The 24,720-nt window shown below is 44.3% G+C and overlaps 1 protein-coding gene across 2 annotated transcripts in view; it reads left to right on the top strand.

Annotated features, from left to right (window-relative positions):
- Positions 1 to 3,500: 3,500 nt before the first annotated feature.
- SPAG17 (sperm associated antigen 17) overlaps positions 3,501 to 24,720 on the top strand; it is a 183,151-nt gene continuing 161,931 nt past the window's right edge. For both annotated transcript variants that reach the window (XM_045203731.3, XM_024570600.4), the window contains exon 1: positions 3,501 to 3,635. In XM_045203731.3, the coding sequence (XP_045059666.2) occupies positions 3,549 to 3,635 (87 nt within the window). In that variant the 5' untranslated portion in view covers positions 3,501 to 3,548. The remainder of the gene's footprint in view (positions 3,636 to 24,720) is intronic.

Below are 24,720 nucleotides of genomic sequence, written 5' to 3'. Positions count from 1 at the left end.
TCAAGCTGTCTGCATCACCTACAATAAACATTCAAGGACAGCGCATTATGACATTTTATTTTGAAGGTTAGAAACACAAAAATCCTGACGGTAAATAGCACAAACATACGGTGAAAGGTGTTCTTAGATGTAGGACGCCAATCTAAGAAATCACACTGAACAGCTGTGAGGCCTTCTCAGACAAAGGCAAGCGGATTGCTGCAGCTAAATGTACTTTGAGTACTTGAAATCTTGGCCTAGAAGTGAATTGGTCCAGTCAATTGGTCCACATCAATAACTCCTGATGTTACCTGATAATAGTAGAAATCTGGATGCATCAATCGCTGGCTAGACCTTTTCAGGTATGAGAAATAAGGCCTTAAACAGCACACCTGCATAAGAGTTCACCAAACACAATTAAGAGTAAAGTAAAAACTTGAAAGAAACCTAATTCAGTAATCATAGTATACTAAAGAACACAGCGCACCCCTAACAGTAGACAGTCCTTGGTGAGCTAAACAACATTAAATGCAAAATCTTACTGGAACAGCAAAGTCAAACAGACGAGGAATAAGCCTACCAACGTGAAAGAAAATTCTCCAAATAGTATAGTTTTGTTTTAGCCAGTGACATATGGGAAAATTTATGTAGTAAAGTATATGCTTATAAAGTTTCAACTTATATTTAGTGAGGGAAACAATTTATTATACCAAAAAAGCATAAATGTATGACAGATGGTAATGCTTTTTTTCCCTATTCTTGGCAGGGTCTCTTTTTAGCTGAATGGCACTCACTTCTTAAAACTATGACCATTGTCATTCACACCTATTTTCTGAGATTAAACAGACCAATTCTATGATGAAACCGCCTATAAATTTGGTTACTGTATAATGTCTTCCCATTTTGTACCATAAATTATCGAGTACCACTTTCCCTAGTATAATGAAAAAGGCCAAACCTGGGCAAAAAGCATTATGTAATAAAATCCTTATTTTAAATTCTCTAAATCAATTTTTGAAAACCTTCTATGTTTAAATTTATTCTAGTAGGACCTTACAAAGGAAATTCTAAAAGATTATACTGGAAATATACTTTTCTATCCTGAATCTTTAGTTTTGGCTTTTAAAATGTTCTATTCCTTTAAATCACTTGCTAAATTATAATTTATGTATATAGGTGCCTAGGTGATAGGCCTTGGTTCATCCTCTGAAAAATAGGCAACATTTTTAATAAGTGTGATATAAGCAGACTAGTTTATTGTATTACTTTATTATGCAAACTACTTATTCAAATAACATATTTACTTACTTGATAAAGAGTTTAAAGAATGTACCGAATAAGATGGAAGGCCAGGTGAAGGGTACAATCGGGGGGGGGGGGTAGTACTGGACACCCATCTCCCGAAAGGCACAGATTAGATCTGTGAGTCTGTCACAGTAGGAGTCAGCACTGAGCCCTACTTGAAAGTGACAAGGTTGTTTTCTGAGATGTATTAAGCTGATTCTCAAATGATAACAATCAAAAATGTTAGGTCATGTAGAGTAACTAGCTGCTATAACAAATCTCAATCTTTCAGCAACTAAAGAGAATAAAAGTTTATTTCTCATCCAATTAAAAATCCCAAGCAAATGCCTTTGGTGCAGAAAGCAGGATGCAGCTTGGCGGAAAGGGTTCTCTATGCCACAGAAATCAGACAGGGACCCAAGGCTTTCAGTGTCCCAGTGTCCGGACAGATGGGGAAGAGCATGGACAATGCCTGGGAGGTGTTGTCATAGGCCAGCCTTGGTTGTAGCCATATAGCTGCTCTGTCCCACCAGCCAGAATTCAGTCACATGTTCACATGTGAGGATAAGGAAGGTTGAAAAATGTCTGACTCTCATCATAGGAGGAAAGAAAATCAAATAATTATGAAACAGCTAGTCAGTTCTTGCCACAATGTCCCATTTTATTGCTATCAAAATTGGGGTTGGAGGGTTGTCACTTATAAGATGTAATTAGTGGCACTTTCTCTACAAGATAAAATAACACTTAATTTTCCTTTTTTTCCTTATTCTATTTTTTCTTCTTTGTTTCTCTTTCTTATCTGCAACCTATTTTATTAATCATCTGCTAGTGATTTGGCTGAACTGACTATACATAATATGTTTATTTTGAAATATACATTTGCATTCAAGAAGAAAATTAGTAACATAGTATGACATACCGGTACATAAACATCTAGTTAAATTTTTTTATAAAACATAACTGGAAGGCCAAGAAATTTTTTACTGCTTTTCTAATAAAAATGCAGGACTTCTTTCCCAAACAGTTTAAACCTATGAGAATAATTATGGTCAAAATTCAGAATGATGTAATCACTGATTACTTATTTTTGTCTGTAAGGGATTAATCTTTGTGTGCAAGCTGTAATCCAAAGACAATTTTCATCTTACAAAGAAAAGTTTAGTGAAGAACAAAATTTGGGAGAAAACCCTACGATAATGAATGGGTGGCAGTCTTTGCTGTGGAGACCCTCAGGAAAACCTGTTCCTAGGACCCTCCCTCTGGCTTCACCATGCATCAGAAATTTTCTTCTCAAATTTGTCTCATTGCAATAAAACATAAAAGTGAGCCTAGCCCCAAAGGGGGCATCTGTTACTTTGGAAGGCCTGAAACAGAGGTCGGTGGTGGTGTAGAGGTTCAGCACCCGGGGTTTGGGACTCGGATAATAACTGGATTCTGATCCGGCGCCCTCAGTCATACCCTGTGGGGCTTGGAATAAGGTTGTTGTAAGAATTATTCGATATGGCTGTGTTGTACGGGATGTAACCGGTGCTCAAGAAATGAGAGCTGTTGTTTCTAGAATTATTAGTACTAACATCCTTTTGGGGACTGTCTGGCCAGGGTATTTGATATTTGGGAGTGCCTGGTGGGAACAGGAAGTCTCTGCTTACCAGGGCTACAGGGCAGTTAAAAGAACTGGGTCCGATTAGGCAGAGTAGAAGATTTAGAAAGACGCTAACCTCCTCTGCAGTTACGTAAAGATCTCATAGAGGAGTGATTGGACCCTGGGAGGCAGAACCTAGGCTAAAGCAGAGGCTGGAGGTTGGGGAGGCAAATGTGGCTTCACCAAAAGAAGCATTGTGGGCAGAGGAGAGCAGATAAGGAAACGCAAGGGCTGCCTCCTGACGGGTCAGTTTTCGATTCTAGGTTTCCCAGGATCGGGTGGAGAGGTCGTGGACAAGATTCCAGGGGGTTGAGTTTCTAGACGATGCCTCGGACCAGAGAAGGCAGAGGGTCCAAGTGAGTAAAGAAAGTAGCCTGACCAACGCGCGTCCTCTCTCCTCCACTGGCCCAGGTCTCCTGCTGCAAAACCCTGAGATTTAACCAGAGGGCTGGGGGTCCCAGTTTGGAATTATCCCGCGGTTGCTATGGCGACTGAAGCGGTGGACCGGAAGAGTCTGACCTGGCTTGGGGGAGGGGAGATCCGTTCGTTCAGGAGCTAGGCGTGGCTTCGGTTACTATGGCAGCGGGGACGCTTAGTCCGGGCCTGATCCCAATTTAGAGGCCAATGCTCTTCTGTCCTTTTCATGGCACCCAAGAAAGAGAAAGGTGGGTCCACGAGCACCAATTCTAAGCCATGGGAACCGTCGCTCATCGCTGCACCCTTCAATCAGGTGAGCCCGGAGCCCTGTAAGTCCTCTCTACCCCCGGCAATGCCCGGTCCGGGTCAGACTCCGCAGGCCCCGCCGCGGGGCTCGCACGCCCTTCCAGACGCCGCAGCTGACCCCTCGGAAAACCTGTCCTTGATACCTCTCCCCCGGGGCCTGGTCGTTCAGCTCGCAAAACGACCCAGAGTCCCATCCGCAGGGAGTGCTTGACAGTGTTGAGCGTTGAGGAAGAAAGAAGGGGGCTCCCAGGGGAGTCAGCGAGGTTTCAAACGGTTTCAAACGGCGGCGTGTGGTGGGGAAGAGAGGAGCTGTTGCTGACACTTGGGGTCCGTCAGCGAAGTCGTCCAGGTGGCACTCCACAGTTGTCCGGGAGTTGTCTTTATGAGCCGTTCACTTCCTCCTGGTATCTCCTGGAGGACGTAGACCCTGTCAAATCACCTGTTGCCTGGTTTATTAAGGTTTTAATAAATGCTGGGTGAAAACAGGTATGGAGTGCCTAAGATAGCGGTATTTAATGCAAGTGAGCCTTCTGCAAATAGGAAACAATGACTTTCTTCTGTGACGCGCTGATACCACGACATCAAAGTTTTGATGTAGGAGATCAGAGTGATCGGGGTTGGCCGCTAGACTCATAGATGCCACCGGGACACCAGGCAGTCTATAACCCATCCACCATGTGGCCGCATCCCAGAACTGACCAGCCCCCCACCCCTCCAGTGAGCTGGGCAACCCACTAGCTCTAGTCACCTGCCGCTGGGAATCCACTTCAACACTGAATTGTTCGTAAGTCCAGGATAGCATTTGGAAGGAGGAAGGTTGGTTTTGGGAATCCCAGCCTGCCATTCCAACTTATTTTTTCTCCAACTGGAAAAAATATTTTTTATTTGGGGGGTGTGTGCACTAGAGAGTTAGTACCTAAAGACTCGTGACGGCTCTTGAGACACTTCTACCTATTTGTTCCTACTTTGCACTATAATGGTTTCATTCTCTATGGACAGTAATTCTGTCTGATACGTAGTCCCACCCGATGAAGGCTTTCATGGAAGTAGTTAAGACAACTGCTGATGCTGACATGACATCGTGTAATTGTTAGTCACTTCTCTAACTCCAGGAATGGAGGGTGTCAACTCAGTAACTCCCCTTTATAGTCTCAAATTCTCAAAGATGTTTTCCAAAACACTCTGTGAAAGCACTCTCCTTTGCTTTTATAAGTCAGCACTAGCCAAAATAATTTTCCCCCATTTTTCTTTGAGATTGTATAGGCCAAGTTTGGGCTTGGAGCGAACATTTCTGCTTGAGTTATAAACTGCCGCACGGCGGAGTTTGATGGAGGTGCTGACACCGCATCAGCTTCAGTGTTGCAAATGTGCAGCTATAATTTTCCTGGTTGAATGGAAAACCTAAAGGCACTATTTTTCCTTATGGCTTGAAAACCTGAAATAATATTCAGCCTTCTTCCTCCTGCTCAAACAATATAATTTCAATAAATCTTATATATTAATAGAAAGAATCTGAACTCAAATAAGATGCAGTTTTAACTACAAAGAGTGAACGCTTCAATTTGTTGGGATCCCTGGGTTTGTGCTGCAGGGGAGGACAACTGCCCTCCACGTCGGTTCTTTTTTTTTTTTTTTCATCTTGGTTTCACGTCTGACCCAAGAGGAAAATTCCCAGATTTACCCAGCCGGCCAATGCCCAGAGGCATGCCCTAACCACCAGAGCAAGAGACTCTGGATGGGGGTTAAAGATGACTGTAGATGTGTGAATTCCTTACCCACAGGACTTAGAAAAGTGCTTTGCACATGGTGGGTGCTCAAAACAATATTATTGCTTCAGTTCCCAGGAAGTTTCTTTTCATATAGTTGCTACTCACATGTAAATTGTGCTCCAGTATGTGTGTGCTACTGAGTGTGTGTGTGTGTGTTGGGGGTAGAAGAGAGGGAGTTCCTACCTCCCAGTCCTCCATGAGCCAGTTTTTAGAATTAACTGATCAAGTAATTCGAATCAGGATTCATTTTGAACTCATGTTCCTATCGAGTTGCACTGGAGTTTAAAGAAAATCAGTAAGTTCACAATTTGCTTTTAGTGATTTTACCTTGTGTTACTATTTTGTCCTTCCAGACGGGAATAATTGCCCATTTTTTAGTATATTTTAGTTGGTTCTAAAACATTAAGTGGTAGCCAATAATACAAGTCTGTCTGTTCCTAAGCACTAAATGATCGTAGACTAGAGGTCAGGAAGATTAATGGGGGCTGGGGGAGTCAGGAAGTGCGTGGTGAAGTCACTGCCTTTAGCTGGGTCCTAAAGAATGGGAGGGATTTGAGCAGGGAGAATGAAGGGGATGATTATTTTAAGTAAGGAGACTAATATGGTCCTTAAACAAATCTGGCACTTAAATTGAGAAAGAAAAAAAATGTAGATCAGACCGCTTCTCGGTGTACAGTGCCCCTAAACTCTGTCAGTGAGTGGTCATCTACTCACTTGGCTATGCGTATACCATCTGCCAAAAGATCTAGCTTATTCATGTATGTGAAATATCACACCTCCAGTTAGATGAAGAGAAAATATTTAGATACTTTGGCAATAAGATTATCAAAATAGATCTTAGTGTGGGTTTGTATGTGACTTGCACGTTCTATTTATGATCTCCAGCAAGCAGCATTAGAAAGTTAAAGATGCTTAAGTGTCCTATAAATTAAAATCTTTTTATGCAGCTTTCAAGGTATCCTCTGATGGCCACAGTGAGAGGAAGAGATGGAGACATTTAGGTCTAAGAGTTTTTTATAGCGGTAAAATATACACAAAATAATTTTTACCACTTCAAACATTTTAAAGCATACTAAGTACGTTCACATTGTGGGTGACCATCACCCCCGTCATCTCTAGAACGCATCTACCCTGACGCAACTATTCCCATTAAATGATTCCCCATACCTCCCTCCCCTCAGCCCCTGGCAGCCAGCGTCCTGAGCGCTCGGCTCCTCCAGGGACAGCGCGTGCGTGTAGCCGCACAGTGTTCGTCTCCCTGGGACTGGCTTATTTCCTTCAGCACGACGTCCTGAAAGTTTAGTCACGCTGTAGCATGTATTCGAATTTTTTGTTTTTAATGCCGGATAATATTCCATCTTGTGTATAGACCACAATTTATTTCTTCATTTATCGTCCGTCGATGGACACATGGATTGCTTCCAACCCTTGGTTTTTGTGTTTTCCCAGTGTTTCCATGGGGAGCGGAGGGGCCGAAGCTTCCCGGTCTGCACTTTTCTCCAGCTTGATTCACAAGTCACGCTGCCGTTACCCTGAGCGTACAAAATATCTCTTTGAGTCCCTGCTTCCAGTTTCATGGATGTATATCCAGAAGTGGAACTGCTGGATCATATAGTAATTCTATGTTTAATTTTTTGAGGACCTGCCATGCCATTTTTCACAGTGGCTGTACCATTTTATATTTTGACCAGCGATGCACAAAGGTTCCAATTTCTTCATATCCTTATGAACATTTTTAATATTCTGGGTTTCTGCATACTATATTATATATAACAGCCATCCTAATGAGTGCGAAGGGGTATTTAATTATGGTTTTGATTTGCAGTCTTTAATTATTAGTGATAATCATCTTTTGATGTTTTTCTTGGCCATTTGTATATCTTCTTTTGCCCTTTTTAAATTAAAAAAAATTGGTTTTTATTGTCGAATATAGGAGTTCTTTATATATTCTGGAAATTACTTGCCTATCAGGCATATGATTTGAAAATATTTTCTCCTGTTCTATAGGTTACCTTTTCATTCCATTAGCAGTCCTTTCATGTATAATTTTTTATTTTGATTGAGTTTAATTTATCTAATTTTTCTTTTGTTGCCTGTGCATTTGGTGCCATTGCCCAACCCAGTGTCGTTAAGCTTTTCTCCTATGTTCTCTTCTGAGAGTTTTATAGTTCTATGCCTTACATCTAGATGTTTGGTCCATTTTGAGTTGTTTATCGTATGTGATGTGAGGCGAGGGTTCAACTTTATTTTTTGCATGTGGATATCCACCTTTCCCAGCACCAACCGTTGAAAAGACTCCTTTCTCCATTGCATGGAGAAAAGGTGGGGCAAGGGAGATTAAAAGTGCCATGAATTTTTCTTCCATATCAAACGTGGCTTTTTCTTGACTAGGCGTTTGCTCGGTTGCTTTAGAGCACTGACTGCTTTCAAAGCTCCTATAGAGTTATTTTAGTCAGTCTTTAGTTCTTCTAATATTCCCATGGGGGCCAGAAGGCCCAGAGCTTCCTAGTCTGGCATCTTGCTGGTGTCACTGTGGTCCAAGAGATTTTGTAATCAACTCTGATTTTCCATTTCTTCCAGGCCTATTGTATGACAGGTAATGCTCGGTCAGGGGAGATTAGTAGAAGCTTTGTTTGTGACAATTTAAAACTTCTCTCTAGAATTATTCAAACAACATACGTATACTTTCTAGGAGCTTACAGATTGCCCAAGGTCTGTCCCTAAATAACGTCACATGGCTTCAAAATAAGTGAGCTCTATGTTTGTACTGGACTTTTGTGTTACGGTCAGAACTTACACGCCATCACGGGCGAGGGGGACCTCACAATGTTATCTACGTTAAGTGACAGCAATGACAGCAGCATGGAGCGTATTCAGAAGACAGACACAAATCCTTTTTTTTCTTTAAGATATCATTGGCTTTTGTCCTCAGATGTCTTCTTCAGAATTCCAGGGTTCCCCAAAGTTTTGTTTGGTCGATTTAGATATAACACAGGTTGAGTCTGGTTGGGGATTTTGCTAATTTTAGTGTTAAATGTTTTCATATTGTAAGATTATCTGAGGATAGTTATTTCTTTTCATTTGTTTTTAGTCTAAGGTCTTATCTTCATTTGTAGCAAAAAGGCAGCCATAACTTGTGAGACCAACCACTGGCATAGCAATTATTCTCTTTCCTTACTGTGACCCACCACAGGAAACATTAAAAAGAAACAGAAAAAAAGTTCATGACAATCCACACACCCTTTAACTTCCCCAGCCTCACTATTCCAACGCACTAATTTCACTTTGTAATGATGATTTCAGGTCCCTAAGGGACTGGACACTCTTTACTTCTTGATTAAGCCTTCAAATCTTCTTTAACATAAATGTGTACATATTTGAAATATTATAAATCAAACTATAATATGTGAGGGGAAATCTATTATATAAGGTCTTTACTGAGACTCATGAGGTCTTCTAATTTCTTTATTTTTATTATCAATGTGTTTCCTCTTTTTCAAAAATAATAATAATATTTGCATCAAAGACACAAATCGATGTTGTACCTAGCAGGGCTTCCCTTTACACAGCTCAGTGGTGCCGATTCCCAGGGCATCTGGGCCAGCTTGTCCCTCTTGTGAAACTGAGGATCCACGTACTTCAAGGTCTGGCCCAAAGGCATGGAGTGGTTTTGGGAAAGGCCATAGATTTTCTCACTAGTCCCTCCTTCTTCCTTAACAGAACTATTAAGTTATGATATAGCAATGATAGCATTTTTTATAAATCTTGCCATAAAACAAAATTTTATATATCTAATCTTGTATCAATCCCCAAAACAATGTTAATAGATAGGGATTATTAGAGTAGAACAAGTTATTTAAGGACTGTCTATAAAAAAGCTATTTATTAGTACTTTTTAAGAAAATATTTATTTGCTTATTTCTTAGAGAGATAGGAAAGGAAGAAGAGAGAGAGGGAGAGAGACATCGATTTGAGAGAAACATCGATCGCTTGCCTCTCAAGTGCACCCCATCCACATGTACCCCATTCAGGGACCAACCCACATCCTAGGCATGTGCCCTGACCAGGAATCCAACCAGCGACCTCCAGCCCCCTGGACAATGCCCAGCCAGCTGAGCCACACTGGCATGGGCCGATTGGTACTTAAATTGCAGATCAAAGTGTTGTTGAAAACCAGTAAATAAATACGGAAGTGTGCTTACTTTACCTGAAACTAGACTTCACCCTTGTACCTGTCATCCTCTGGCTCTCATAGGCGGTATTTAGGAGAGACAGGCCATAGCATTTTCTTTTTATATTCAACTTTTTGGCTTCTTTCTGCAATCACTTAAGCAAGACAAATAGAAACATTTGATTTTTAATTGAATTTATTGGGGTGACATTCGTTCACAAAGCCATACAGTTTTCAAATATGTTGGAGTGTCCTGGTTAGAACAAGAAATTTTTCCTATCTCCAGAAATAGTTCAGAAAAGTGATTTCCACTACCTGGAAGTGTGGCTACATGTTCTGGTCTGGCCTGCCAAAACTGGGCTCATCAAAGTCTCGGACCGCCTCTGCCTTCCAGCTTCCGGGGGTCAGGCACACGTTTCTCAGAGTCGCGGAAGCTCATCTGTGAGTCAAAGGTCACCTGTGAATCATTCAGTCGGCCTCGAAGTCCTCTGGAATTTTTCCTTTATTGTTTTCTCATTTCTGTCTCTTCTCTGTTCCCATGTCTTGCCTGCACTGTAGCCCAGGCCTCCGTTTTTTGATCCCTGAAATTTTACCTGCGTCCCGTAACTATCCTCACTATAGAATCATCTACTCCTGTGTATCAAAGCAATGGCCAGCTCATCTTTCTGAAACACTGCTCACACCGTGCTCACTCCCAGCTCACAGACTCCCAGTGACCACCTGCAGTCTCAAACTGCAATCATCTGGCTGCTTCACCTTCTTTAGTCCGGCCCTATCCAAGCATCAGATTGAATTGCCACAGGCAGTCGCCTCACTGGGGCACAGACACAGGAAGGCTGCTAGCGAAAGTCCCGTGCTGGGACCTAGCACAGCTGTCTGCTGAAGTCTGATTCAGAACTGAACAAAGGGGGACCTGGAGCTCCGTTCTTACCTTCTCGGAGCCCGGTTCTCCCCCGTCAGATGCAGATATTACGATCCCCCTCAAAGGCTTGCTGTGAAGATTCAAACCTCGTCACAGCAGATGCAGAGGGTAACTGTGACCGTGTCCTGAAGGGAGCTGTGCAGACACCATTTCTCTTCTCAGACGGTCCTCTGCCAGCCAGGCAAGTGACAGTTCTTTAAAAGACTTCATGGTTTCTCCTTATACTTCACTTGAGGGATAATATCTTTCTTTTATTAAAAGCAGCTTAGCGACAATAGCTGAGTTGTGCACATTTGAAATAGAGTTTCCTTGGACTTCTTGAACAAAGCCTGTAATTCTTATGAAGGTTTGGAAATTGGATAAGGGTTCAAGATAGGTATTGCTGAAATGTTAATGTCCCAAACCTCTTAAATAAATAAAGTTATAAAATATATAGATACTAGGATGATGATAAACTGAGTCTAAGTAGGTCTTTATGGGGAAAATGTTCAACTGAATTGAAGTGCTTGAACCATTATAAATGTAGTTTATCAAAAAGGGAAATACATTTTATTGGACAGAGCCCTTGAACAATTTTTGCGAGGCAGTGAAGGATTTTTCGACTTTTTTGATCTTGAACAGTAAGCTATTTCTCATGTTAATGTGTATTTAAGACTTACTGGAAATACTTATAATATGAGCTGAAGACTGATGTCTGGCAGCAAGTGCATTTCTGAACCTGGGTTGGTTTCTATTACTGTATTTTCTGAAATATGCTTTCATTGATATTTACAAAACAAATTGCCAGTTCACACAAAGGTTGTTTTAATAAAAGCCAATGAAAACAACTGAGTTGCTAGGAAGAATGTTAAGAGGGAAATGGACTTTTCTTAACCTCATGTTATAATTTCTCTTTTTGGACAAAAGTGTATTATTTGAATGAGTTTGGAACCAAACAGAATTAGTATGTCAAAATATCTACCTAGACGTTATATGTGATCATTTTTATTGAAAACGAAACATATTAAATGTAAGTAAAATGTGAGCGTTGCCAATACAAGTTTGGCAACGTCGGAGGAAAATGTTAGGTAAGAAATGATGAGTGCTGCGCGTGTTTCAACCCCAGCTCTAGAAGCCGTCATTGGCTCCCAGTCACTCAAAAGACAAAGTCCAAGATGTTCTGCTTGGCTTTATGGCCCTGCCTAATTTGGCCTTTTTCTGCCCATCCATCTTTATCTCGGTCTACTCCAATTGAATAATCTCTGTGGTATCCCCAAACACACACTGACTGTACCCACAACGTTTCCTGGCCCGAAGCTCTCCCAGGCTCCACCTGACTCCTCATTAAAGTCCTCCCCTGTATCTTCCAAGAAAGGAGCTCAGGTCACACCATTCTGAGCCTCCCTGACTTGTCTCCTTCCTAAACTACTTCAGCGATTGTTCTCTTTAGCACCGTCCTCCTTTGGGCTGTGGTCCAACAATTGCTGAGTTGTCTACTATACCTCTGCAACTTCCTAGAGGGAAGCAAAGTTTAATACTTCTAACTCTCTCCCTCCTGGTCAGAACACCCAATAGTGATAAGCACGTAGTGGCCCACTGAGTTAAATGCACTGACTGTCTTTTACCCTCCCAGCCTGTTTTTTACCCTCCTGGCCTGTTTTCTCTTGAGCTGCAGACTTAGTCCCACCCCATCGGTCCTCGGAACTTAAATTGAAGAAAATCCCAAAACCTTAGTTTCTGCATCCAGAAAAAAGGCATAGTGGTCACACCTCCTGGACCTGTATTTTAAAGGTTGTTGAGAGGATTTAAGGCATCTGACACATAGTATCTCAGGCTTCACACCTCCAAACCCAAGCCCCAGATTCTCGCCTTCACACCTGCTCTTCGCCAAGTCTTCACCTTCTCATTGAACGGTGTCGCCAGTCACCCAGCAAGTCACTGGGACCCATAACATTGCATTCACTGTGTTTCCTCCTTTTCTGCACCCCATTATCAAGTTTTAGCTAATCTTGTTGGTTCCATCTAAAGTCTGTGCTTCTTGGCACCACCCCTATTGCTACACCCTAATCCAGGCCTCTGCCATCTCTTGCCTAAACTACAAGTAGCTCAAGAGCTTCAGAACTGAGTCTCTTTCTCCCATTCTTGCTGCCTAGTGTCTGGTCACCATGCAGCAGCCAGAGTGGTTATTTTAATGCACGCGACTTAGAGTAAACTCCAAGTGCTCATCATGCTTTTCAGGCCCCGTGTGCGCTGGCCTCTGCCAACCGCTCGGACTTCATCTCGAATCTCCCAGGGCTCACCCTTTCCCTCAGTCCTTTGTAACCACGCTGGCCTTTTGGCTGATCTTCAAATCTGCCAGAAAGCGCATTGCCACGTTAGAGCCTTTGTTCTTGCTGTGCCCTCTGCCCAGAATGACCCTCCCCAAGGTAGTTGCTCTCTCCCTTCCTAAATGATCCTGTTCAAAATACCCCCTTCCCTGACCACTCTATTTAAACTACACCATCCCCCACCGTCCACTTACCCCGATTGGGTGCCTGATCTTCTACTTTACATTTATCTCATCATTGCCTCTTCCCCTCCGTGTGAGGAAGCTGCGGGAGGGCAGGGATGTACCTGGCTCACAGATCGATTGCCAGCACCTGGCACAGGGAGGGGCTCAGATAACACTGCTGGAGGGAGGACTAGTAGGCACTCAATGAGGAGGAGCTCTTAGTACTTAGAATCACTAATTAGCATTATTACCACATTTTTGGAATGGTATGAAAATCAAATAAAGTACATGAGAGAATGTGGGACACCATCTGGCCTGATATAAAGGTTTATAATAATGACAATTACTCTTTTATATGTCATAAGGTTGCTACACATTCTTCAACCTCAACATGGTCAAAACAGTACTACCCTGCTCACTGAAGCTAGAAATCATCCTTGAAACTTCTCTTCTATTACGAAATTGACCAGAGATTGCTATTACTTCTACCTCTCTAATTTAGTTTCTTTTTTTCACATCCCATAATTTCTAATACCAACAGCCTTCTGTTGAATACCTTCAACAGAAGGATGAATACCTTCATCCAGGGGTGGGAAATGGTTGGGGGGACTGGGATTCGGTGAAGACAGCTGTGTATGTGCGGAATAGGACAGAGGGGGAGGGGAGGAAGGAACTGAACACGGAGCAGGAGGGATGGGGGCATTGAAGGCACAAAGTGGTAAAAGAGGTCAAAGCAGCGTGGGCCATGTTTTCTAGTCCAAAAGGGAAGGGATCAGAATCTCTTCCTCAGCCCAAGAAAAAGGACCCAGTTATTAAGACGGGTGAAGAATGTATCAAGGTGGAAATGTGAAAGGGGGAGGAAGCTACACGAGAAAGTCTTGCTCTTCTCAGGGGGCAGAGAAGCCACTGCGCAGACGGAAAGTGGATGAGGAGGAGACACAGACGGAGGACTCCTTCCACTGTTACTCAAGTGGCATCTGCCCGTGAGACTTCCTAAGACCCAGGGAGAGACGCTGTCTGGTCAGATGCCTGTCACCTTACATTATGACTATTCATACCTCTCTTTCCCCTACTGGATGGTGGGTCTTTTCAGAGCAGACTTCTTTCCAATACTCGTTTAAAATGCAGAAGAGCACAGAGGGTAATGTAACAAGTACATTTGTGAAAATGTGAACTTTTTTTCATTAATGTTTAACAATTGCTCATTTAAAAAGTATATAAACACCATAAAAAATTGAAGAACACTGTTCTCATCTCGTTCTGTGTCGCATTCGTTTCTCCCCCTTCCCAGAGGCAAACGCTGTCACGAATTCCATGATTCCACGCACGTCCTCTCGGCTCTAGGTACTGGCCGGCCAAACCCCGCGTGGTGCTTTCCATAAAATATAGACACGTTTTTGTTTCATTTTCACCAGTGACTTTATTGACTGGATATTTCAAGTGTGTCAGCTATCTCCCACATGCTATAATGGTGATCGTTCTCAATTAATGTCTTGATTTGATTGCTATCAATTTCAACTGGTGGTCTACCCAACTGTGGAGCATCGTCCAGCAAGAAATTTCTAGCACGAAACTTCACAGACCACTTTTGACATGTTCATAAGTCACAGGACCTTCTCTGTACATCTTTTTTTGTGCATCAGTTGCATTTTTACCTTTCTTGAAATAATAAAGCATACTATGCAGAAAATGTTGTGTATTTTCTTCCATCTTCAACGTTAAAATGGCTACACAAAAATTCACCAATTTTGATGTTTTTTTTTAAATGCACGCTGCTGATATGACGGCTGTCACCATACAATCTAACAAAATTGTTTCAAATGAAGTTAAAGACAACTAAGAGCCACTAGAGCCATCTTACAGAAAAAACCAGACTAACCTGTTGGCCAACCCCCTGTCTGTTCATCCACATCCATGAACAATGCATTGCTTCCTGTGTGATTTCTGAAACGTACACAAAGGTGCTACGATCACACTTACCAATTCTGCAGTTTGTCTTTTTCATTCAGACTTAGTTTTGGGGGTCTACCCACGGTGAGGTGAGCAGATGTAGTTCATGTCCTTTCGTTGCCCTTATCCTAGTCATCTTTGCATTCTCCATTTCTAGGGTAGCACATACAACATAGACACGCACATAGTAAACATTAATTATTAGTGGATAAATTGGGGCAAACAATATAATAGAAACGGATACTTTGTACAGTGCTTTGTAGCTATGAAATACTTTCACCTATAATGTTTTCACTTTTATTCGTGGATTTTCTTCTGCAAGCTGGTGCTGTTTAAGGATAGCTATTATGCCTCATGCCTATGTATTCTATTTCTGAGCCCATTTCAATGTTTGGAACATAGTAGCTCCTCAGTAAATACTGGTTTGAATGAATGAATGACTCTCTGCCGTAAGTATTATTTGCTAAGGTCCAGATTCTGAATACTTGTGTTCCCAAGATCGTGTGGTTGGAATCAGGACTGATAATCAGGTTTCCTGATACGAAATCCAGTGCTCTTTCCATGGCACCATTGAAAGAGCTACTGTAAGGACTGTATTCGGGAACCAATGGGAGAAGGGTAATTGTGTTAATTACTGCCCTGATGTAACCAATAAATAGACTCCACGTAGTTGTTTAATTGGAGAAAATTAATAACCACAACCAGACCTAGGGCTTGAAATATATCATAACCATAAACGTGGAATACTCTGTCACGTGGTTCTGACATGAGGGTCCCCCTGTGAAGGGGACACATGAACCACATGAGCCATGAGGGTGTTCAGGACTGCAGGAGTGACGGGAGGAGCGGGAGGCAGTTTCCCACAAAAGGACCTGCTCTTGCTGAGGCCCTTCCAGTTCCTTTTGAGGACATATGCCACTCCTGGCCTGGCTACAGTGACACTGTCCCTCCTGGCTCTCCTCTCTCTCGCCTTCTCTTTGCCTCCTGAGAACCACCCCCCCCCCCCCGAAACAGTGACAGTTCAGAGGAAAGCTGAGGAAAAGGACAAGCACCCTCAGAAAGATTACAGGGTCTGCCCCAGCCACCCCCCGCCCGCCCTCCAATCTGCCCTCCTGCTAGGGTTGGTTGCTCTGAATCCGCACTTTTACCCTTCACTTGCGGATCTGGGGGCCTTCTCCCAGCTTCCTCTCTCGGAGGCAGGCCTCACTGCCTCTTGCCTCCTTGGAACAACCCTGGGTGCTGAGCATCTGGAAGAGTCAGGATGGCTGCACGGAACCAGCTCTGGAGAGCATCCCGTCCCAACTCCCTGAAGGGCCCGTCAGAGCAACTGATAAGAAGTAGCCCGCACAGGAAAAGTTCTTTTTTTTATTGTTGACACTATTACAGATGTCCCCCATTTCTCTCCCCTTTGCCCGCCTTCACCACACTGCTGTCTGTGTCCCTGGGCTATGCTTATACTTCTTCGGCTAATCTCTCCACCTTCTTTTAATTTGAAGTAAGTTTGTTTGCTTTCAAACACCCTTAGTCGTTTGTGTGTATTCTTTACCACGTGTTACACCATAGATCTTTAACTGCAGTAATTTAATAAATGCTTGTTGAGTTAAAGTGCTCCTTTTCTTGTTGAACTGAAGCGGGGTACAGATTTCCCTTCACACTGCTTGCTCTGTGTGCTCTCAAAGTCTTTCTGAGGCACCGCAGGGGGTGTTTGGAGACACCCCCCCACACTCCCTACTGGCATGACCCACACTGGGGGCTCTAGGTGAGCTGACACTGCCCGGTCATCCTTGGATACCCATTCGTTCCCGCACCCTAATTTGGAGGCCGTGGCTTTAGACCTAAAAAAATCAGATGAGGCCGTCAGACAGCTGTTTGTCCTGCGTCCAGGTAATAGAGACCATACAGGAGATGCAATTGGATACCAAAATACCGACATTTCTTGGACATTTTACTGCATTTGCGGGAGACAGGATAGAGTACTTGTAATCAGGAGAGTCCTGTATGCTTGTGGTCGTCAGAAGAATCCCTGCGTATTCTGCACTCGGTCATCACGGTGCAGACACGAAACTCTGCCAGTCGCTGTGTAGCAAACCCAGGATTAGTGAGGACACCTGTGTAAATTGCAAGAAAAACGAACTGTCCATGAGACATAATTAACCCAGCAGCGGCTATGAGGATGGAGGGCTCATTAGAAAGAGTACTGGTTGATTATTTTGTTTCTCCTGGGTAGGCCTAGTGCCAGGCTGTACAAATTCATGGACCACCCCGCAATACTTAGTGGGTAAATGACATTTAAATTAGAGAAAGGAAGGTAGAAAAAAGTCTACAGTAGAGTAACTAGTGAGATAATATTGAGACTTGAAAATAGATCTTAATTTTAGTGTTGAAGATAGTAACGCAACCCTTGAGGGGACTGGAGGAAGGCACAAGAGGGTCTCATGTTTGAGAAAGGACTTGATGAAAGGTTGTAGCCTTTAATATCTGATGATGAAAAGAGATCTTTCTTTCGGGTGAGCCCCTGATTCCAATTTTACATTTGTGGAGCAATTAGCAGGACTCCGCTTGGCTTTGCTTGGTCTCCTCTGTTCGAAGAATGCCTCTGATATGTAATATTTGTTTGAAAACCCAAAGAAGCTTGTTTCCTTTTGAGGTTTGCCTTACTTTTTATGTTCTGAAGTTCATTTTGGACCTCAGATTTTGCTCCCAGCAATAAAACTGGTTGGATTGTACTAACATAATGGAGCCCATAATTTTAGCCAACTCTTGGGGGTGGGGAGATAGTTAAGGTGTGTCGTGGTTTCTGTGGTTTCTCTGTGGAGTAGAATTCCCTACAAAGCTTTTCCATGTGGTGTTTTAATAGCTGTCTTAAAACTCTCTGATGCATGGAGCAAAACTGAATTAGGCTCGTGTGCTGGGTTGGTGGGTTGGGCCAAGGACTCTGAAAAGCGAAAAGAAAAACAAACAGCCTAAGCTCAGAGGTTAACCTGTCCAAAGGAGACCCTCAGGACATCTCCAAATGCAAAATTAAAGAAGTAATCACCTGTTTTGACCCATTTCGCAGAACATTCTAAGGGAAATTAGAATATTTTTGCATATATTAATACTTTACTTTTGTATGGAGCTTTCATTTTTTTAACTTTAACTTTTTATTTTTAATTATATTTTATTGATTATGTTATTACAGTTGTCCCAGGTTTTTTCCCTGTGCCCCTTCCACCCACCATGCTCCCTCCCTCAGGCAATCCCCCCACCATTGTTCATGTCCTTGGGTCATGCGTCTAAGTTCGTTGGCTCCCCCATTTCCTATGCTGTACTTTGCATCCTCATGGCTATTCTGTAACTACCTATTTGTACTAGTTAGTCCCCTCCTCTTTACCCATCCCCCCACCCCCCGTCCGACAACCATCAAAACGCTCTCCGTATCCATAACTCTGTCTCTGTTCTTGTTTTCTTAGTTTGTTTTTTAGATTCATATGTTGATAGATATGTATTTATTGCCATTTTATTGTTCATAGTTTTGATCTTCTTTTTCGTAATTAAGTCCCTTTAACATTTCATTAATAATGGTTGGGTGATGATGAACTCCTTTAGTTATTTTTTTCTTGTCTAGGAAGCTCATTTCTGACTGGGTCTTTTTTATGCTGCTGAGGTCCTCACTAAGTTCCTTGAGCATCCTTACAACCAGTGTTTTGACCTCTGCATCTGATAGATAGCTTCTCTCCCTTTCACTTGGTTCTTTTTCTGGAGTTTTGATCTGTTCTCGGGCCGTGTCATTCGTCTTCTCATTTTGGCAGCCTCCCTGTGTTTGTTTCTATGCATTAGGCAGAGCTGCTGTGACTCCCCGTCTTGGTAGTGTGGCCTAATGTAGTAGGTGTCCTGTAGGGTCCAGTGGCACAGCCTCCCCTATCACCCAAGCTGCATACTTGAGGTGTGCCCTTCGTGTGGACTGAGTACATTCTCCTCTTGTAGTTGAGCCTTGATTGCTGTTCCAGGTTAATGGGAAGGATTTACCCAGGCCGTCCAGCTGTAAGGACTGGCTGTGACCACTGACCACCAACCTCCGCCCTCCATGGAGGATCAGCTGTGCAGGGGCAGGGTGGTGGTGCTCTGATGTGGTCTGTAGCTGTCTACTGGGTGCACAGGCTCTGGGGTCTCTTGGGTGGTGCAGGCCAAGGTCATCCCTCACCTGTGTTCTGCCTGGGGCCACCCTGCATGAGCTATAAGGCAGTCTGAGATGGCTGCTACTTGTGCTGGGCTTGGAGATTCCCAGAAGAAGCCAAGCTGTGAATCTAGGCTGGCTACTGCTAGTGCCAGGCCTGGGGCCACTTAGCAAGAGGTGCAGGGGATGAAGGCTCGCTGAGGCTGGCTGTTGCTGGTTTGGTAGGATTTAGGAAGTTGTGAAGCATGAGCCAGTCAGTGATGGTTGTTCTATATGTTAGTTGTAATTTTGATGTGGTTTTGCAAGGGGCCGAGTTGTGTTTACCTATGCTGCCATCTTGACTGGAAGACTCTGCATGGAGCTTTCAATTTACAAAATGAATCTATGTATGTTTGCTAACTAGAGCCCTGCAAACCCATTGGAAGGTTGTATTATTACATCCACTTTTATAAACGAGAAAACTAAGTCACCACGATAGCTCCAAGTTTATCTGGGTAAGAAACTACAGAGGCAGAATTGGATATCACTTCAGAGTTCTTCATCTTTACACCCAAACTCCAATAATTTTAACTAGTGGCCACATTTTATATTTGTGAAGACAAGGAAAGCCAGCGGGGAGTGTGCGCATGCACAGTAACGACGCTTGCAGACTGCCGAGTCCTCGCTGGTGGCCATCAGACTCTGCCACTTGTCTACGCATCGGAGGATGCACTCTTTCTTCAGTTCAGATGCTCACCGAGTCCCAGACGTGGTTCCTTCCAAAGTCCTGAGTGCGGCTGACAAAATGCCACATGCCTTGTTTGCATTCCTGTCCTGAGCGTGTGTAAAAATTCTCTTTACTGTGTAGTTGGGGCTGCTAAGGCCAAGAAACATCTATTGAATGCTGCGACAGGCCCGGCACACGGGGAGTCGGAGCTTGTCTAGGTGGTGTGATGCCGAGGAGCCTTTTCCGCCGGCCCCGCCCACTGCCCACCAGGGTGTCCCTTTGAGTTACACAGCTTGGAGGGAAAAACACTTTTAAAGTTTTTACTTTTTAACTTTACTAACACTTGGGTGTGTATTTATTTATCCAGTTACCACTAGGGCTCTGGGCTGAATAGGAGGGGAAGATAGTAAACTGTACTCGGTCCAAGAGAAGGGGACGGTGGACTCTGGAAAGTCCTGTGAGGCGTCCTGGGGGGCGAGCATAGCAAGCTGCAGGCCGGGAAGAGGGGTGCGCTAAGGCTCTCCATCAGAAGTGAACTTCACCCGCTTTGCTTTTGTTTTTAAGAACTAGCCCTGCCTGGCATCTGTATTTTAGATCTGGATCTATAAAATTAACCAGATTGATTCTCACAACCCAGACAACAAACACCTGATCCACGTCCTTTATCCCAAAGCCAAGTAAACAGGTCCCCTGTCCTCCGTGCGGCAGCCTCAGAGCTCGCGCCGCTCAGTCAGCCCTGCGCTTCTCCTCCGGCTCTGATAGACACCCCTTCGCAGCGCCATAGGTGGGTGTCTGCACAGACCTGTGCCAGGTGCAAAATGACTTAAACGTCCCTCCTGCCACACGCGCACGTCCGCTCCCAGAGCGCTGCACGTTAGGTTCCTGTGGAATCGTAGACGTCCCGGGCTCAGCATCTCTGCCCTCTCTTCCAAACACCTAAAGTATTTTAGAAATATGTCAGTTAACAAGTTTATCAATATCAAAGAGAAAATTATTTTACAAATTGACTGTTATTCAAAGTAATGTTTGCTTTTTCATGACGCACCTGTTGATATTCTATGTCAAGTTTTTCTCGATTCACCCAGAAAAGCGCTCCACACTTGACCCAGCTGTATGAAACAACCCTGTTTGGACTAACAAGACCCGAGCTGCCCTCCCCCCACCAGTGATATCCATGACAAGGGCTATGACTATTGTTAGCTATGGTGCTCAGAAAGGCTTTCTTTGTCATTTTGCATAACAGTCGCAGGAGCTAGGTACTGTCAATATCCTCATTTGTACACAAAGAACAGAGAAGTTAAGTAACTTGCCCCAGGACACACAGCTGGTGAGCTAAGAATCAAATCCAGGCAGTCTATCTCCTAAACCCAGACTCTCAATCACTATGCCTTAGTAACCTGTGCTTTTCCAAAGGGCCACCAGATTATGAGGGGGCCTTGTCACCGGTGGCCATGGTGCTCAGACTCCGTGTGGGGAGGGAGAGCCTTGCAGTGCATGGGCCCTGCCCCTCCCACAGCAGCCTCTCTTCTACCTTGTCACCTGCTTTTCCCAGAGCCCATTTTGAAGGGTAGTCTTTCAGGCTGGGTCACACCGGAAACTTCCCCAGCAAATTCAAACAGCGCACTGCTGCACGCTGTCTGTGGGGGAGGGGTGCCGCAGGCAGAGAGCACCTGCTTGGCCCTCAGGGTCTTCTCAGAGGCAGTGTCTCAGACACACGGGCCTTCCCGGGGTGGGGGCTGCAACGTGCTGGTGAATGTTGAACAGCCTGTTCTCTCTAGCGGAGCGCTCTGATTTGGGAGTTTAAATGCCCCACCATGGCAAGTTCAGCCCCTGGACCCGCCCTAGACACTAGACCCTAGACCTCAACCACTCATTTTTTGTGTGGCTCCACTCTGGCTCCTTTCCCACACTGCCCTGATATTCTTCCACCATAAAACCAAGCTCATATGAATTTCAGAAGCACCTTGAAAGAGAAAGGAATCATAGAATCTGCAGCCTGCAGGCCATAGGTGGGAAGGAAGAGGGAGGAGCCACCAAAGTCTGTCTTGCTGGGGGAGGGGAGAAAAAGGAAGGAGGAAAGAGATGAGAGGAGGAATGGTTTTCTAGGCGATGCGTGTGTGTCTGTGTGCCTTTGGCTTTTCCACTAGGATCTGCTGCCTTCCCTTAGCGTCCGGTTACTCGCCCGAGTCCCTCCCAGGAAGCCTAGCAGAGGCAAGGGTGCAGGGCCTAACCCCCCAGGGCCTTGTCACTGACTCCTGGTAACAACATGTCAGAGCAGATACAGTCTGTTCTCCTGAAGGACTTCAGGGCTGTGGCCTGTGCACCCCGCACAGTTTGCTGATCTGCTACATTCTAGCACTTTACTATTCCCAGGGTCAAAACCCTCAGTGTCCAAGCTTATGCTCTGTTGCTTTCAGATATCAATCAAGAGATATTTAGCAGAGAGCCCTGCTAGGCACCATAAGGTGCAAAAGCATATAAAACATAATTTCTGGCCTAAAGAGCTTATGATTTAGTTCAGAAAATGGGACGGCCATGTGAGCCAGTTCCTCAGTACTGAGTATTTACCACAGAACGATGATAACGTGTCAGACTGCAGCAGTCCTCCCTTACCGGGAGTCCTGCTTTCTGTGGTTTCCGTTACCCACGGGCATCTGTGGTCCAAAAATAGGAAATGGAAAATTCCAGAAATAAGCAATTCCTAAGCTTTAAATTGCGTGCCATTCCGAGTGGTGCCATGAAATTCTGTGTTGCCGCACGCTTCCCTGCCTGGGACATGAATCCTTCCCTGGCCAGTGCGTCCACGCTGGGCGCGCCACCTGCCCGTGAGCCGATTGAGGAGGAGCTGTCTGGGTTCAGATTGACAGCCCCGGGATCCCAGTGCTTGTGTCCAATTACCTTATTTTATTTAATAACAGCCCAAAGCCGTTCCCATAATCTTTATTGTAGTGTAGTATTACACCGTTCTGTTTTATTATTGTCATTGGTGATGTCTTACTGTGCCCGATTTACACGTTAAACCTTACCACAGGTGTGTGTGCACGGGGAAGACATACTGCATACAGGGTGTGATCTGTGCACAGTTTCACACCCCCCCGGGGGTAAGGAGGGTCTAAGGTATAGGCTCTATAATGAGTTGTGATGAGTCCGTAATTAGAGGAGAATCTATAATAAGAACTTGTTTAGTAAAGACAGTAAAAGGAATTAAACAATGGCATATCCTGGTCATTTGTATTGGTCTGGTTATTACATAACAAGGTGTACTCATTTTTAAACTTCTATTTCCAATTTATTTTACAGTTAGAATTCCTCTTTAACAAATACAATTATAACAGCAGCCAGTTCTAATAAAAATGTAATAAATACTTCAGTGTAATAAAAATACTTTTTCTGCTGGCCAACAGCCCACACTGACACCCCTTTTCCGATGGAGATCCAAGAGTCCTTTTGAAGGATAAACCCTGTATGAGAAAGACATTCGCGAACCCCTGTCTGTGGGGCAGCAAATCCACTCAACACAAAGCCCATCCTCTCAGCAGAGCGTCGATGACAAAAAGTCCAGGCTTGCCTAGCTGCACAGTGTTAGATGGCTCTCAATGAAACAGGACTTCTTCAATGCATTGATTTTACTTGAGGCTTCACTCCATCTCCTTTCTCCAAAGAGAGGTGCTGACCACCGTGGGTCAGCTCATCAGGCCCAGGCCGGTCCCGAGCAGAGGACTGTGGGACTCCCGTCTCCACCCGCTGGGGCGGAGGCAGCCGGGCAGCTCCTGTCCTGCCGTTGCTGTCCCCGAACCAGCTGGTACTGGTACTACGAGAAGGAAGCAGTCTTGATCCCATCACCCAAAGCTCCTTGTCAGTGGTTTTTGAAAGGGCTTCTGTAATGATATTAGAAAATAGGAATGCCTAAATGAAATTTGGAGAATCTGCAACATATGAAAAATAGTGATAAACCTGGCCTGCCTCTGTCTCTGGGACGGGCTTACACGAGACAGCCAGGCTCTGCGCGTTTACAGGAATACTTCCTGGCCTTAGGAGACTAGTATGTAAGTGTTTGGCTTCAGACGCCCTCCTGTCAGGCTTCAAATTAGGTGAGACTGGTAAAGTAAATAAAAGGTAATGGATTGTGTCCATACATGACTTCATTCCGTCCTCGGAATGACTTTATCAATACCGACGAGAGGGCAAGACTCGGCAGTAACCGAGGACAGCAGACGCCTCCCGGCCCTGGAGACCGACTATTTCCTGAGTGTCTGAGGTGCGCCAGACTAAAGCCCTCTTCCTTCACCCTTGGACACAGCCAGTGCGGTTCCCCTCCAACGACCAATGTTTTCTTTCTCCAGGCTTATGCTACTCATTACGCCCAAACTTTCTGAACCATCTTCAACAAATTCGCCCACGGGCAGGAGCCCTGCAGGGCTCAGGCGTGTGAGGAATCCAGTGTCCACACCCTGCCTTTGTGTCTCCTCCACAGTCAACCTTTGTTTTCCCCAAACTACGTTTCTCTTGCTGCCCGGCGAACTCAAATTTTAGGACTTCATTGTGTAAATGTACCCTAGTTTTTGGATCCACTCATTTGCTGATGGGCACTTAGGTTGCTTCCAGTACTTGGCTATTGTAAATCGTGCTGCTATGAACATTGGGGTGCATAGGTTCTTTTGGATGGGTGTTTCAGGGCTCTTAGGGTATAACCCCAGCAGCGGAATTGCTGGGTTTACAGGAACTACTATAAAGGACCCATGGACAAAATCAAGGGGGAGGGTGGAGGTGGGGGAGGGAGATGGGTTCAGCTGGGGTGGGGTGGAGGAATGGGGAGAAAATGCAGACAACTGTAATTGAATAACAATAAAAATTTTAAAAAAATTTAGGACTTCAACTGCGTGTTCATGGGGTATGAACAGAGGGGTATTTTTAATAATCCTTTGCCAAAATCTACTTTGTGTCCAAT

This window comes from Desmodus rotundus, chromosome 12 (assembly GCF_022682495.2).
Source record: "Desmodus rotundus isolate HL8 chromosome 12, HLdesRot8A.1, whole genome shotgun sequence".
NCBI lineage: Eukaryota > Metazoa > Chordata > Mammalia > Chiroptera > Phyllostomidae > Desmodus > Desmodus rotundus.
The sequence above is the reverse complement of the archived record's forward strand: the minus strand, read 5'-3'. Positions and strand labels throughout refer to the sequence as shown.